This window comes from Leptonychotes weddellii, chromosome 8, assembly GCF_054177405.1.
Source record: "Leptonychotes weddellii isolate Sample4059 chromosome 8, ASM5417740v2, whole genome shotgun sequence".
NCBI lineage: Eukaryota > Metazoa > Chordata > Mammalia > Carnivora > Phocidae > Leptonychotes > Leptonychotes weddellii.
Window position 1 is genome coordinate 25,096,232 of NC_138376.1, and position 14,742 is coordinate 25,110,973.

Consider the following 14,742-nt stretch of genomic DNA (forward strand, 5'->3'; position numbering starts at 1 on the left):
CATTAACAGCTCATATTCATGTAATTTTAAATTTCTTAAAAATTAAATCCTGGAAATTCAGAGAACAGTATTTAAATGAAACCTGCTTTTCAACAAATTAGGTTGATTTATGGTCTCTCTTGATTTACAGTCATTTACATCTGGATGTATTTTCTCATATTAACATTTCCATTAAACAGTGAAATACTGCCAAGATTAAAAACCTTTATTTGCAACAAACAAACAAACAAACAAACCTTTATTTGCTTTTACTTATCATTTAGGAGACTGAAAAATAAAACCGTCTTCTTCAAAGAAGCTGGAGCTTATCACTTTACAGGTGAAAATAAAGTAAAAATCTGAAACACAGCTCATTTACTTCATTAAGAACACATGTTTTGGTTGTTTTCTTTTTTTTAAGATTTATTTATTTTTATTTGAGAGAGAGAGAGAAAGAATCTCCAGCAGACTCCCTGCTGAGCACAGAGCCCGACGTTGCAGCCCTGGTTGTTTTTCATAATGGGCCTTTTAGTATTACTACTATTGTTTTAATCCATATGCATGTATTCTTTTGACTAACGTTTTGGAAACAATTTTTAAAAATTAGTTGCCTAGGGGTGCCTGGGTGGCTCAGTCGGATAAGCCTCCAACTCTTGATTTTGGCTCAGGTCATCATCTCAGGGTCAATGAGATCGAGGCCCCCTTTGGGCTCCGCACTGGGTGTGGAGCCTGCTTAAGATTCTCTCTCTCCCTCTTCCCCTCCCCCACCTTCCACCCCATGTGTTTCTGTGTCTTTAAAACACAGGGGTGTCTGGGTGGCTCAATCCATTAAGCATTTGCCATCAGCTTGGGTTGTGATCTCGGGGTCCTGGGATCGAGCCCTGTTCTGAGTTCCTTGCTCAGCGGGAAGTTTGCTTCTACCTCTGCTCCTCCCCTGCTCGTGCTCTCTCTCTCAAATAAATATTTAAAAAAAAATTAGTTGTCTATATTAAAAGATCAGGAGCTCTCACATGAGAATCTAGCTTTCAAGATTCTCTTGAAACATCAGAACCATACTGGGTCTTGACTGCCACATGACAACTCATGGCTAGGCCTGAGTAGGAATTGCCCCCTGGCCAGAGCAGGCTCTCCGCACATGGTTACTGCTACACCCACTGTCAACTGCTTATCCACTTCCCTACAAGCTTATGAGCTGGAGGACCCCTGGTCCCTGACATTACTTCTCCACCTTTTACCTATCTCGTTAAACTGATTAAAATATTTTTAATATATTCTGATATATATTTTGTGATTAAAGTCTGGGATTTAAAAAGAATCATGTTATTTCCATAATAAATTCTGTGTACCCTATCCCCACCTTCCATTCACAATTCAGGCTGAGGCCAAAAAATAAAGATGAAAATATAACACAGCCACACAGAGCCTTCATGTTTTTCTCCACTTCAGAGTCAAACACTTATGACCTAAAGAGAAAGGGTGACAAAACAGTATCTTAAATTATTTCCAAGTAGTTATAGGCTTTTTAAATGTTCTACTTGTATATAACACGAGCCATGAAATACTGCTTCTCCTTTAGAGACAGTTCTGAGGTTCCATATGGAGCTTTCTAGTCGCCAGGACACATATATTAGAGAGTACAAACTTTTTTTTTTTTGCAGAGACAGGGAACACACAGTACAAGAACTGGGATAAGAAGATACAGATTTTTTTAAAAGATTTTATTTATTTGAGAGAGAGAGAGAACGAGCAGGGAGGAGGGGCAGAGGGAGAAGGAGAAGCAGACTCCCCACTGAGCAGGGAACCCAATGCAGGGCTTGATCCCAGGACCCTGAGTTCATGACCTGACCAAAGTCAGATACTTAAGCAAGTGAGTAACCAAGGTGTCCCAAGAAGATATAGATTTTTTATGGGGTGTCTGGGTGGCTCAGGTGGTTAAGCATCTGACTCTTGATTTTGGCTCAGGTCACGATCTCAGGGGTGTGAGACTGAGCCCTGCATTGGACTCCGTGCTAAGTGTGAAGCCTGCTTAAGATTCTCTCTCTCCCTCTGCCCTCCCTAAACACCCCTTCCTCGGCTTGTGCACGCACTCTCTTTAAAAAAAAAAAAAAAAAAAGCTATAGATTTTAAAAATAAAGTTCACTACAGCATCTTCCATGATCTCAGGAAGGGTCACAATAAATTCTTGATAGGATGATGTAAGACCAGTAAGGCTAGAGATAAGGACAAAGCCCCTCTGTACCCTGGAGGCAATCGTGACCCTTGATAGTATATTAAGGCACCTAGCCATTCAAAAAACCTTTCCTAAATGAAGGTGAATTAAGTCAAACGTGCCGTGACATTTTTACTTTTTTGTACAGTGTATTAAAAACTTGAGAAAGGGCAGCAAGAAGTATAGGGAAGTATCAGAAGACCTCACTAAACTGAAGACATGTCCAAGGTGGTGAGTTGATATGGCAAGCGGCAGGTGGTGAAGAGCCAGAGGAGTGGCAGAACAGTGTGATATCATGACACAAGTGAGAAAGTCCGAGAACAAGCTACACTTTTTTTTAAAGCTGTGCCTATGTCACAGATTCGTGATCAGGCTGCTTACAGATGCCGGGAAATGGCTCTGTGGACACAGGCCTTGTCCAGACGTGAAGCAACAGATAAAAGGAACTGGCATTTGGCCACATATTTTCAATTGTCATCACTGACTACACTTCTCTAAAGGCAGAAGGCACCCATCTTTGTCATCCTTGAAGAGGACACACTGGAAGGTATGCACATATTTTTCTCCCGATTCTGTTTTCAGATGTTCTTATCTTGGTGATAACGCTGTGGGTTCGCCCGAGGTGAGAATGGGGAATAAAACAAATGAACAGAGACAGAACGGTCTCAGATCTAGTTTCTCTCCCTCTCCCTGAGAGCCAACAGTTTTACCTTTCCTATTGAATTAGCAAGAAAGAATAGCTCTGAGAACTACACAAAGAGGTGCTTTTCTTTTTGATTACAGAGGGTGTCACATGGCTGGCTCACACCAGCCTTTGCTGCCCTGGGCTGGAGATGCACTGTTACCATGGCCCCTGGATGGCTCTGGGAGAGAGCCCCAGCCCTCTCACTCTCTGAGTGGTCACTATAATAGGATTCTGACCATAAGCAGCTAAAAAATGGAGGCGTTTCCAAAAGGGAGTATTTTAGCCCTTGAAATGTGACTGCCAATGTTTCAAGTGCTACAGATTTATTGGTTTCTGAAATTCAGCCAATATGCTGAAATTTTTAAGCTGGGTTAAACAAAGCCTCCGAACAGACTGAGTTTAATGGTATCTTGGCCCAACAAGGCCATGACAGACTACTTAATAATTTCACTCCATTCATGTTGATACAGAACATTTTTCTAGTAATAAAATAAATATATGTTCAATGCAGAAAACTTGATAATCTCTGAGCTAACCCAAAGATAACCACCGTGAACATTTTGGTAGACATTCTTTCAAGGAGCATAGCATTTAGAGGTGTGCAGGTGCTGAGACTAGATGTTCTGGATTCAAATGTTACCCTGAGCACCCTTGGTTGGGCGCAATTTGGACAAACTACTTAATCTCATCGAACCTGTTTTTTCTCACCCGTAAAATGCAGACAGTAACAGTTCCACTATCTCATAGGGTCTGGAGAGGATTAAATGAGGCAACATTTGCAAAACGCATAGAACAGAGCTCGGCACCTAGCAGGTGTGCAAGCAGTGTTATTTATTTTTCTACACTAACAGACACACACATTTCTTTTCCAGTAAATGGTTTCATATTATAAATACTGCTTCATAGTCTGCTTTGACCACTTAGGAATGTGTTACAAACATTTTCCTGTGTTAGTAAATATTTTTTTACTACATACACAGGATCCTTGAAGTAAAGCTGCTGCAGGTGTTCTGAAGCGCGAGCTGCCATTCTTGCGCAGCACCTGAGCTCGGTGCTCTGAGCACAGCAAGAGAACTAAGAGATCAGCAACCGAAGCAAAGTGAAGGCAAACATCCTCAAAATGGCCAGGAGCTGATAATGTCGCCTGTCAGCTGCGCCCAAAGGTCAGGTCATCTCTGCCGGGAAGGCTGCATGTGAGATGCGCAGACAGGTAAATGGTGCACTCAGGAGGGAAAATGCAGAAAGCAGTGAGCAGAAGCCAGGAGGCTGAGAAGAGATTAGAAAGGCAGCTCATCCACCGTGGAAGACAGGGGCCACACTGCACTCCTGCTGTCGGTCCAGCCACCGTGGGCGGGGCCTGCCTGCGCCCTGTGACCCAAGTTTCCAGTCCTGCGTGGCCTGGCTGGACAGCTGCTGTGACCCTGCCGTATTCTTCCTTATCTGAGAGACCTACAGGTATGTTTAGTCCTGACAACCCAAAAGGGCCTCCCTCGTATTTATGGGGCTGCTCTAGTAGTCCCGTCAATAACTGAAACGTTTATTTTGTTAGGTACCTGCTACGTGTTAAGCACTGAGGATTAAACAATGAGCAAAAAAGGATGGTACCCGACTACACAGGTGTAAAGTCTAGCACAGAAGACAATTAATCAAGCAGTATCATAGCATGACAGACACCACGATGCTAGAAGTACAGATCGCAAGGGAAACACGCAGGAAAAACAGTGAGTCCTCTATCAAAGACTTGACGGAGCCCGAAGGAGCTTCAGGCTGAAGGATAAAGTTAGTCAGGTGTGCCAGATACTGCAGAGTGTTCGCTCGGTACACACTCCAGCCCTGTGTGGACTCTACGACCACCAGCCTTTTAAAGTTACAGAGTCTTGATAGAGCAACAGTGGACTAGATCAGCATTTCCAACCAGGCCACCCAAGAGTCTTGGCCTCACTTAACAGGGAGGGCCTGGTTTCTTTGGTGGGTAAGTGTCTTTCAATCCTGGAAATATTTAGAATGAAATACAGAAATGTTTAAGAGAATCAAAATCGTAAGATACTTCTCTGTTAAGAAGGAGTGCAGACATATTTTATGATTTTGTAATGTGTAAAAGAATTTGGCCTAGGGCGCCTGGCTGGCTCAGTCAGCAGAGCACGCGACTCTTGATCTCAGGGTCATGAGTTTTGAGCCCCACATTGTGCATAGAGATTACTTAAAAACAAAAAACAAAAAACAAAAAATCTTGACCTATTAGATTGTAACCTCGGTTTTGAAAATATAATTGAATAATTTCTTTCTGACTTGTGTTTTTAAGTTGAAAATCTTAGTAAGTTTACATATATTATAAGAATAAAAAAATCTAAGACTCACCTCATTTGTAAGTTTTTTTTTTTAAATATTTGTTTACTTAAGTACTCTCTACACCCAGCGTGGGGCTTAACTCAAAACCCTGAGATCAAGAGTCGCATGAGCCACTGACTGAGCCAGCCAGGAGCCTATAAGTTTAATATATGAGATTCACAGGACATTTTGTTGAAGAGCTTGATCAGATTTTTATTTTTTAAGTCAGACAACTGAAGTTCTTTAGAAAGCACTTCTATTTAGCTGTATGAATCCAATTTGAAATATCTGAACCTCTTCAATTAACTGTTCTAGTATTATCCAAAAGTGACTAGTAAAATCTCCTATGTTTATATATAGAGCAATCAGAGCTGTAAGCATTATGAAAAAAAACTAAGTTTTTGAAAGTGCACTTTACAAAAGTCGTAACATTTTGAAATCTAAGTAAACCCCGGAATAGCGATTTCTGCTTACAAAAGCTACCCTTCAACGGCAATTAAAAAAAAAAACAACATATATATTATATTACATCCTCTCTGATTCCAAGTCTTGTACTCTGTTGATGGATGTGGAATTGGAAAAACCGTCCCCTCTATTTTATTTTGATAGAAGCCACTGGAATGTTTGTTTCTGTAATGACATTTCACTAATTTTTATTGTTTGTGCAAACATTTGATTTGTTTGGTACCGTATTCTAAAGTTGCAAGCAGTTCTCAGACACTTATCCTTTCAATAATGCTGGAATAAAGTACAGGGTGTGGTATGACTCTCCTCTGACTTCCTCAGAGTCGAGCATGGTCTAATTTCAAGCACGGGACCCCATGTGGACAGGAGGGAACAGGGATCCTGAACATCTGAGGACAGGATCTGTTGTCTGTGCTGTCACTACCCTCTGCCCCACCCCCAGTGCAGCCTCCCTCTCACCGGACTGAAGGGCCACGCAGCACTTCCAGGAAACAAAGGGTTAAGAGGGTGCTCGACACCCTTTCCTGCCCCTCACTGCATTTCTACTCCAGTCACCTAGTTCTCTCCATCTTCGCTGCACGTGTATAACCCACGGATGAGTCAACCGTAATAACTGAGAATCCAGCAACAGTAACGGCAACTGATATAAGCTCTCCGGAGACAGAGGCCAAATCCATGTGCTCCACAAAGGTACGGCAGTCAGATTGGCCCCAACTCCTAAAACCAAGTAGCAAGTTTTGCACAAAGTCTCTGAACTTTTCTCTTTCTCTTTATTCTAGAACCATCACTGTATTTCAGGTCTTCCGACCACCTTTCTGAATCTACAACTGCCACGGAAGCTCTTTCAAACATCACTTTTGCTTTAGGTGCCTTAGATCCTACAGGAGTCAACTGATCTGAATTAAAGTTACGCAGCTTAGGTCCACCAATTGACCCTGCCACACTTACATGAATAGTCAAGCCTCCAGAAAGGAGCAGGCAAAGATTCTGGTGCGCTCAGGCCTAGGAAGGCAGAGTGCAGAATCACATCTGCCCCTCCAGGCCACCGCACTCCTCGGGTCTAATAAGAAAGGAGGACACCAATTCTTACTATGTGAGAATGCCTGTCACATCTTCTCTGACAAGATCGCTCCCTACGCTCAGATCATTTCCATTAAGGGCATCTCTTCAGAACTTTTACTGTACCATCCATTGCTCCACCTGTCACAGAAGCATGTATTACTTTCCATTCACCTAGCTGTGTAGTGGGCACACACAGGGAGGATTTAAACTACAAAACACACTTTTTGCTCTCAGAGATTATAGCCTAGTTATGGACACCAGATATATGATAAAACGACAGGGATATGAGCCAACACAAGTCCGTAGGACTTCAGAGTGAAGGAAGAATTCCTTAAGTATTCCAAGGGTAAGATTAGTTTCAGAGGACTTCTGCCAAGGGCTGAACCCAAAAGAAACGTAGGATTTAGACTTGTTCTTAGTGCTATTTTATATGTCCTTAGAATCAGTTTTAAATTCCCTCTGGAATAAAGAAAAGCACTAGCCATGTGGCCAGGGCAAGTAAATGGGGGTGATAAAACTTACACCACCTCGTCAAGAGTCTTCAGTGAAATAAAATAACATAAGCAGAGCACGGCACAGTGTCGCCACAACAGGCTCTGGAGGAATGTTATCCCTTCCTCCTGGTCTTGAACTGCAATGTGTTTCTCAGTTTCCCCAATCAAACCGTAAGCCCTTGAAGTAAGGGAACGAAGGGTCCCAGACTTTACTTCTGACTACTTATTCTAGAGGATCTAATAAGATATACTGGGCATGGCCCAGGAACTCAGTACATAAATGCTGCATATCGTGTGTGACTAATAACAAAGAAGATACTATTATCTCTCTAACGGCACTATTAATAACAGAACTGCTGCTTCAGCCACTGTTCTATGGCCAGGACCCAGGAAGCAGAGGAGAACAATGGCCTCCTCCTCCTCCTCCTCATTAATGAGAAAGAGCCATTTCTATCAACACTGCCTGTCCCTCTTATTTCTTAGGGCTGATGAACTGTTTGTTCTTGATCTTCTATCCCAGATAACAGAGGCAATGCTGAAAGAGCTCCATGGGAAATCACCGAAGACTGTCTGATATAATTAGATACAGTCACTACTGGAGCCTTCTCTCTGCACAGAGTGTCCGACACACATCATCATGTCACAACCCAATCACCCTTTAATCAAGGAAGCACATGGTAACCGTTAAATGCCTTCTTTCTGTGATCATGAGTATGTTTATTCAGTGAGTGGTGATGAATTAAAGAACTCCGCAGACATGACAGATTCATGATTACAAGGTCCTACCATGCCCTTCTTTCTGAGCGCATACCTCCTCACAGACTTCACGGGCTGCTGCCACACTCGGCTCCTCCTCGGGCTCCATGCCTCCCCCAGGAACAATCCAGCGGTCTGGATGGCGACTACTGCTCACCAGTAACACCTGAAAGTCACAGAGGTCACATGGACAGTTAAAAAGAAAAAAGAAACATTTGTACAAACTCAGACTCTAAACAACACAAAGTAGAAGCACCCAAGACCTACTTTTTGTTTATACCTCTCCAGGTCACTTGTAGGGTAGCTTTCGTTTCTAGTGGAAAGAGTAGACAATCCACCTTGTAAAAGCAGAAGGACATGTGAACCAGTGGCCATTACCTCTACCTTCCTTCAGGCTCTCAGGCACTTGTGCTATCTATCCTCTCCTTTGTTCCTTTCCCTAAAGATCTTTGAACACAGAGGTGACAAGGTGGGGGGGGGGCGGCGGGAAGAGTACTGATAAGCCTGAGCACTGTGAAGGGCTGGCCAGAAGCAAAGAAATCCTTAGCCCTGGTTGGCACCATAGTCCCAACACCTTCCCTCCCAGGTTGTCACTCCCATGTGTTCCAGCTCCTGGTCCATCCAATGGCCACAAGCCAATACAATGCACCACCCGAAGTTCTAAGTGCGCACTGAGAACCCAACTCCCTCATCTACATGTAAAGTTGGAAAATTTCATCATGCTTTCAGCTGAGATAAAACCAGAATTTTTTTTACTAGGAAGTTTTATTAAGAAATGAGCAGACAACCAACCAAACACACCCACAAAATCCTGATACAGACTACAGTTTACTAATGCAAATTTAACCAGCATTCTAGTTATGGCTGAAATAAAATCCTAGAATGTCTCCAGCTCCTTTTCCTTACCCCTCTCTAGGGCAGATGCTAAACAGTTAGGTGACTCCTCCTTTGGAGGTAGAATTACGTTGGCATTACTTCCAAAATGAAAAGAATCCTCTACAGCTCCTTACACCATTGCTTTCTGACGAGCTCTTTTGAGCCTCCGTCCCTATTCCAAACGTATTCCCCCTGGGCACTTCACTTCTACTCTGCAGTCATCCTTGTTGCCTGGAAGAAAATGCTATGTCCTCTGTAGCCCCTACAGATTCCACCACTGCCTTCCGGTGACCTACCTTCCAGTCCTCTCCCATCTCTCCCATCTCTCCCATCTCTCCCTTGAGGTTTCTGCAAGTATATGGGCTCTTGGAAATTCTACCTTTTTCTTCATCCTTAATCCCTTTTCTTCATGTCATGACAGAGTCTCTTGATGCTCCCCTACAAAATCTGTGATCTGCTGACTCAGTGGGCACCATGGAGTTAAGAAGGAAATCCATGAATCCATATACAGTCACCAATATATAGTCCGTGGATGGAGAAAATAATATCTTTATATTTATAAGTACTATTTTTTAAGTGTATGTAGGTTCTGCTTTGCACAATTCAGAATAATTTAAAATAATATATGAAACCCACAGGGAATTTTGGGGTGGTGTGTAAATATAAGGGATATTAAAAGTATAATGTGGAAGGTTCTATGAAATTTTGTTTTTAAAATAAGAGTCCTCATTGTATTCCCACCTCATACCACATACAAAAATGAATTCCAAATGGACCAACGATCTAGATGTAAGAGCTAAAACTAAAAACGGCAATAAATCTGAGGTGCCCGGCTGGCTCAGTTGGTAGAGCATGTGACTCTTGATCTTGGGGTCATGAGTTTGAGCCTCACTCTGGGGGTAGAGTTTACTTACAAAAATAATTTGAAAAATAAAAGATAAATAAAAAGCAATAAATCCTCATGATCTTGACTTTGGTAAGATATGCGGAGTTCTTAGACATGACACCAAAAGCTTCATCAAAATTAAAATCTGTGCATCAAAGGACACGATCAAGAATGTGAAAAAACGACTTACCAAATGGGAGGAAATATTTGCAAATCATCTATCTGATAAGGGTATGCTGTCCAAAATATGAATACATAAAAATATAAAAAATCTTACAACAAAAAGACAAGCAGCATTTCTCCAAAGAAGATCTACAAATAGCCAAGGAGCACATGAAAAGATGCTCAACATCATTAGTCACCAGGAAAGTGCAAAGTAAAACTGGCATGAGATACCACTTTACACCCACAAGAATGGCTATAATTTTAAAATAACAAGAACTGGCAAGGATATAGAAAAACTGGAACCCTCAAACATTGGGTAAGAATGTCAAATAGTTCAGATGCTGTGGAAAGTTTGCAGTTCCTCAAAAGTTAAATAAAAAACTACCATAAGGGGCACCTGGGTGGCTCAGTCAGTTAAGCATCCAGCTCTCGATTTTTTTTTTTAAAGGAAAGACACTTTCTATTTTTTTATTTTATTTTTTTATTTGACAGAGAGAGAGAGACAGCGAGAGCAGGAACACAAGCAGGGGAAGGGGGAGAGGGAGAAGAAGGCTTCCCGCCGAGCAGGGAGCCCAATGCGGGGCTCGATCCCAGGACCCCAGGATCATGACCTGAGCCGAAGGCAGACGCTTAATGACTGAGCCACCCAGGCGCTCCTCAACTCTTGATTTTGGCTCAGGTCATGATCTCCCGGTAGTGAGACTGAGCCCTACATCAGGCTCTGCGCTCAGTGGGGAGTCTGCTTGAGGTTCTCTCTCCCTCTCACTCTGCAACCCCACCCTTGCTCTCTCTCTCAAAAAAATTAGCAGCTGACTTAACAATCTCACTCCTAGGTATATACTCTAAAGAACTGAAAACAGGTGCTCAAATACTTATATACATAAATGTTCACAAAAGTATTATTCACTGTAGCCAGAGCACAGGAACAACTTAAATGTCCATCAATGAATGAATGGCTAACATGGCATACACATGTGCAGGAAGAGTCCTCACATAAAAAGAATGAAGCACTGATACATGCTACACAGTGGATCAACTTTGAAAACATGAAGCTAAGTGAAAGCCAGACTCCAAAAGTCACATATTGTAAGATCCTACTGATGTGAAAGAGATAGAAAGCAAACTGCTGGTTGCCAGGGACTGGGAGAAGGGAAGATTGGAGAGTAACTGCTTAATGAGAGTACAGGATTTTGTTTGGGAGTGATCCAAGTGTTTTGAAACTGTATAAAGGTTGCTAAATGCCACTGAATTAGTGGTACTAAATGCCACTGACTTACTCACTTCTAAATGGTTAATGTCATGTTATGTTAACTTCACCTCAATAAAATAAAACTGGTATTAAGATCACAGTAAATTTTTAAAAGCTAAATTTGGGAGTCAGTGCTACTACTTTCTACATCAGAGTCTACACTCCAGGGGAGTGGCCTTCCAAAAAGTTATCCTGAGTTTTATAAAGTATTAAATTATAGAGATGAAATAGAAGAAAAGGGGATCATTGCCACACTCCTTCTCCCATCTCGTGATAATTGTGGCAAATCTTACATTTAAAAAAAAAATTCCTTATAAAAAATAATAAAAAAATAAAAAATAAATTTAAAAAATCTTTATTGAGTACACTTGTGACTGGGCACGGAGTGTTAATATGTAAGTGATGAATCACTAAATTCTACTGAAACCAATATTACACTATATGTTAACTAGCTAGAATTCAGATAAAAATTTACCAAAAAATTCCTTATCAAAATAAAAATAAACCCAAACACAACCATGTTTGTTAATTTAAGTTAAAAAGTTTTTTTAAAAAGTCTTCCAAAGACTCTAATAATGGCATTTAAGTCATAACAATCCACTCTGCAAGGAAAACTCAAGAAGAAAGAGTAGAAAAATGGGTTAATCTTTCACTGATTTGTTATATAAACAACATGTAGTCTTTCTTCCTAGAGTTCTCCCACTTCTTGGCAAAGTGTTATGCAGCCATTCTAAACCTAAGCATTTGCTTGAAAGGCTGACTAGGGCCATCCAATTAGGTTATAGACCAAATGAAAGACCTTTACAGGGACAATTCCTAACATAAAGTATAATTTAATTTCTAACTTTGAATCAATGTGAAATATTAATCAGTAATCTAGGAAGTGTTATTACTTTGCACATTCAAAGTATGACTATGTGAGGTAATACTACGGATAATACTGACACTTGGAAAAACAAGCCTCATTACTTTGTAGTCACACTTCAAAGCAAACACTATTACCAGTAAACAGTTCTCCTGGCTAAGTTTCCTTGACAACCCACTGCAAATTTACTGCAAAAAAACACAAAACATTCTTTACTTTAGCCAGAGGCTTTACTCCTTCCTATCTTATAAAACACTAAATGGTGTTTCTGGTCAATAAATTCTGATTCTGAAGCTTGATTTTTAAATATAAAATTATCTGAAAAGAAATTAAATGGCAAAGCTCCTAAATCTGAAAATGACATACTAAGGAAAAAAAAAACCCACAGGATTTGTTATTTATTCAACAAATTCATTAAGCATCATTATAAACCAGGAATGGCAGTTGCAGATTAAACCTCTGCAATTTTAAGGCAGATCAGAGTGGGGGACTGGACGACCAGGTATTAGACCTTTCATGAAACTCTTATCACTAAGATAGGTGATATTGGTGCAGAGATGGGTAAATGTACCCATAGAACACACCACACCCAACTCCTGGATTTATGATACAGGTGGTCCTACAGAGCAGGGAGAAGTCAACAGGTAGGGCTGGGACAAGTTGTTACCCACATGGACCCAGAGGAAAATCATTATATTGATTAGGGACACATGTATGCAAGGAAAGACTAAAGAAATCCATAGGAATAATAAACCTAATGGGGGAAGATTTACATAAAGGATTTAATTAAGCTTAGAACAGTAATGTTTTAGTTTTTTTTTAAAGATTTTATTTATTTATTTGACAGACAGAGACACAGCGAGAAAGGGAACACAAGCAGGGGGAGTGGGAGAGGGAGAAGCAGGCTTCCCGCTAAGCAGGGAGCCCGATGCTGGGCTCGATCCCAGGACCCTGTGATCATGACCTGAGCCGAAGGCAGACGCTTAACGACTGAGCCTCCCAGGCGCCCCAGTAATGTTTTATTTCTTAAGCATTATTAAAGCAATTTTAAAAACGTTAATACAAATTTTCAAAAGAATATAAAAGAGGGGCACCTGGGTAGTTCAGTCTTAAGCCTCTGACTCTTGGTTTTGGCTCAAGTCATGACCTCAGGGTCCTGGGATCAAGCCCCACATCAGGCTCCACGCTCAGCAGGGAGTCTGCTTCTCCCTCTCCCTCTGCCGCTCCCCCCCCACTCATGTTCTCTCTCGCTCGCTCTGTTCTCTCTCTCAAATAAATAAATAAAATCTTAAAAAAAAAAAAAGAATATAAAAGAAAGCCCCTGCCCTAAAGGAAATGAGTATCTAGCAGAGAGGGGGAGAAAAAAAAAAAAGAAAAAGTAATACAAGGTGAGGAATGCTTTGGTTGAGGTAGGCATGGGATACCACAAAGATTGAAAAGAGACACCTAACCCAGGCTGGGGGCCGGAGGGTAGGGGTGTGGGGGGAGGTAGTAGAGGGATCGTAAGAGAAGGTTTCTTAAAGGAAGTGACTTGAGTTAAATCCAAGCTCAAGAGGGACATTTATTCAACAAAAATCAGAAGCCTACTATGTGCCCGTGTGCTTAGGACACAAAAGCAAGGTAGATACAGCCTCAGCTTCTGAGAAATTTAAAGACCAGTAGATAAGACAGACAAGAAGTCAGGTAACTGTTTATACTTCAGTAACTGTGGCAGAGACCATAATGTTCACCAGATAGTTTATGTTCTTGTTTATGGTATTCCAAGCCCCCTGCTATTAGGTGGGGCCATCTGACTAGTTCTGGCTAAGGAAATGTGAGCAGAAGGGACACACATCACTTCTGGGCTGAGGCAGGGAGAAGCCCATCCAGCCTCTCTTTTCCTCTGTCACAGTGTTCAAGGATGCAGTGAGTTCCAGCTGATGTAGCTATAAGCTGGGGCCTCTGAATGGAAGAGTTCCTGTGTAGAGCACAGCCTCTGAAAAGTGGCTTGTAACAAGCAATACAACTGTGTTGTGTTAAAACAATAAGATCTCAGGGTTAATTTGTCATTGCATCATAACCTACTCTATCCTGATTAACTGTGAGAGGTCAGTGAAATGTCTAAGGATCTCTTCTGTTGACCACCTCATGCCCAAGCCTTAAGCAAAGAGCTTGACCCATATTAGTGGCCAATAAAAGTTTAATGAGCAAATGAAAGAATAGTCCAGGGAAGCCTGGGTGGCTCAGTCAGTTAAATGGCTGCCTTCGGCTTAGGTCATGATCCCAGGGTTCTGGGATCGAGTCCCACACACTGGGCTCCTTGTTCAGCAGGGAGCATGCTTCTCCCTCTACCTGCAGCTTCCCCTGCTTGTACTTGCTCTTGCTCTCTCTCTGACAAATAAATAAATAAAATCTTAAAAAAAAAGAAAGAAAAAGAATGGTCCAATGACAGAATGAACAAACGAGTGCTTTTTTTTTTAAAGATTTTGATTTATTTATTGAGAGAGAGAGAGAATGACAGAGAGAGAGCAAGAGAGGGAGGAGGGTCAGAGGGAGAAGCAGACTCCCCACTGAGCAGGGAGCCCCATGCGGGACTCAATCCTGGGACTCCAGGATCATGACCTGAGCCGAAGGTAGTCGCTTAACCAACTGAGTCACCCAGGCACCCCACAAACAAGTGCCTTAAAAAAGGAGTGCAGAGGGGCGCCTGGGTGGCTCAGATGGTTAAGCGTCTGCCTTCGGCT

The 14,742-nt window shown here is 41.8% G+C and overlaps 1 protein-coding gene across 1 annotated transcript in view; it reads right to left on the reverse strand.

Annotated features, from left to right (window-relative positions):
- NUDT3 (nudix hydrolase 3) overlaps positions 1-14,742 on the reverse strand; it is a 114,729-nt gene that overhangs the window by 53,766 nt on the left and 46,221 nt on the right. The window contains exon 2 of the mRNA XM_006745027.3: positions 8,034-8,144. Coding sequence (XP_006745090.1) covers positions 8,034-8,144 — 111 coding nt within the window. The remainder of the gene's footprint in view (positions 1-8,033; positions 8,145-14,742) is intronic.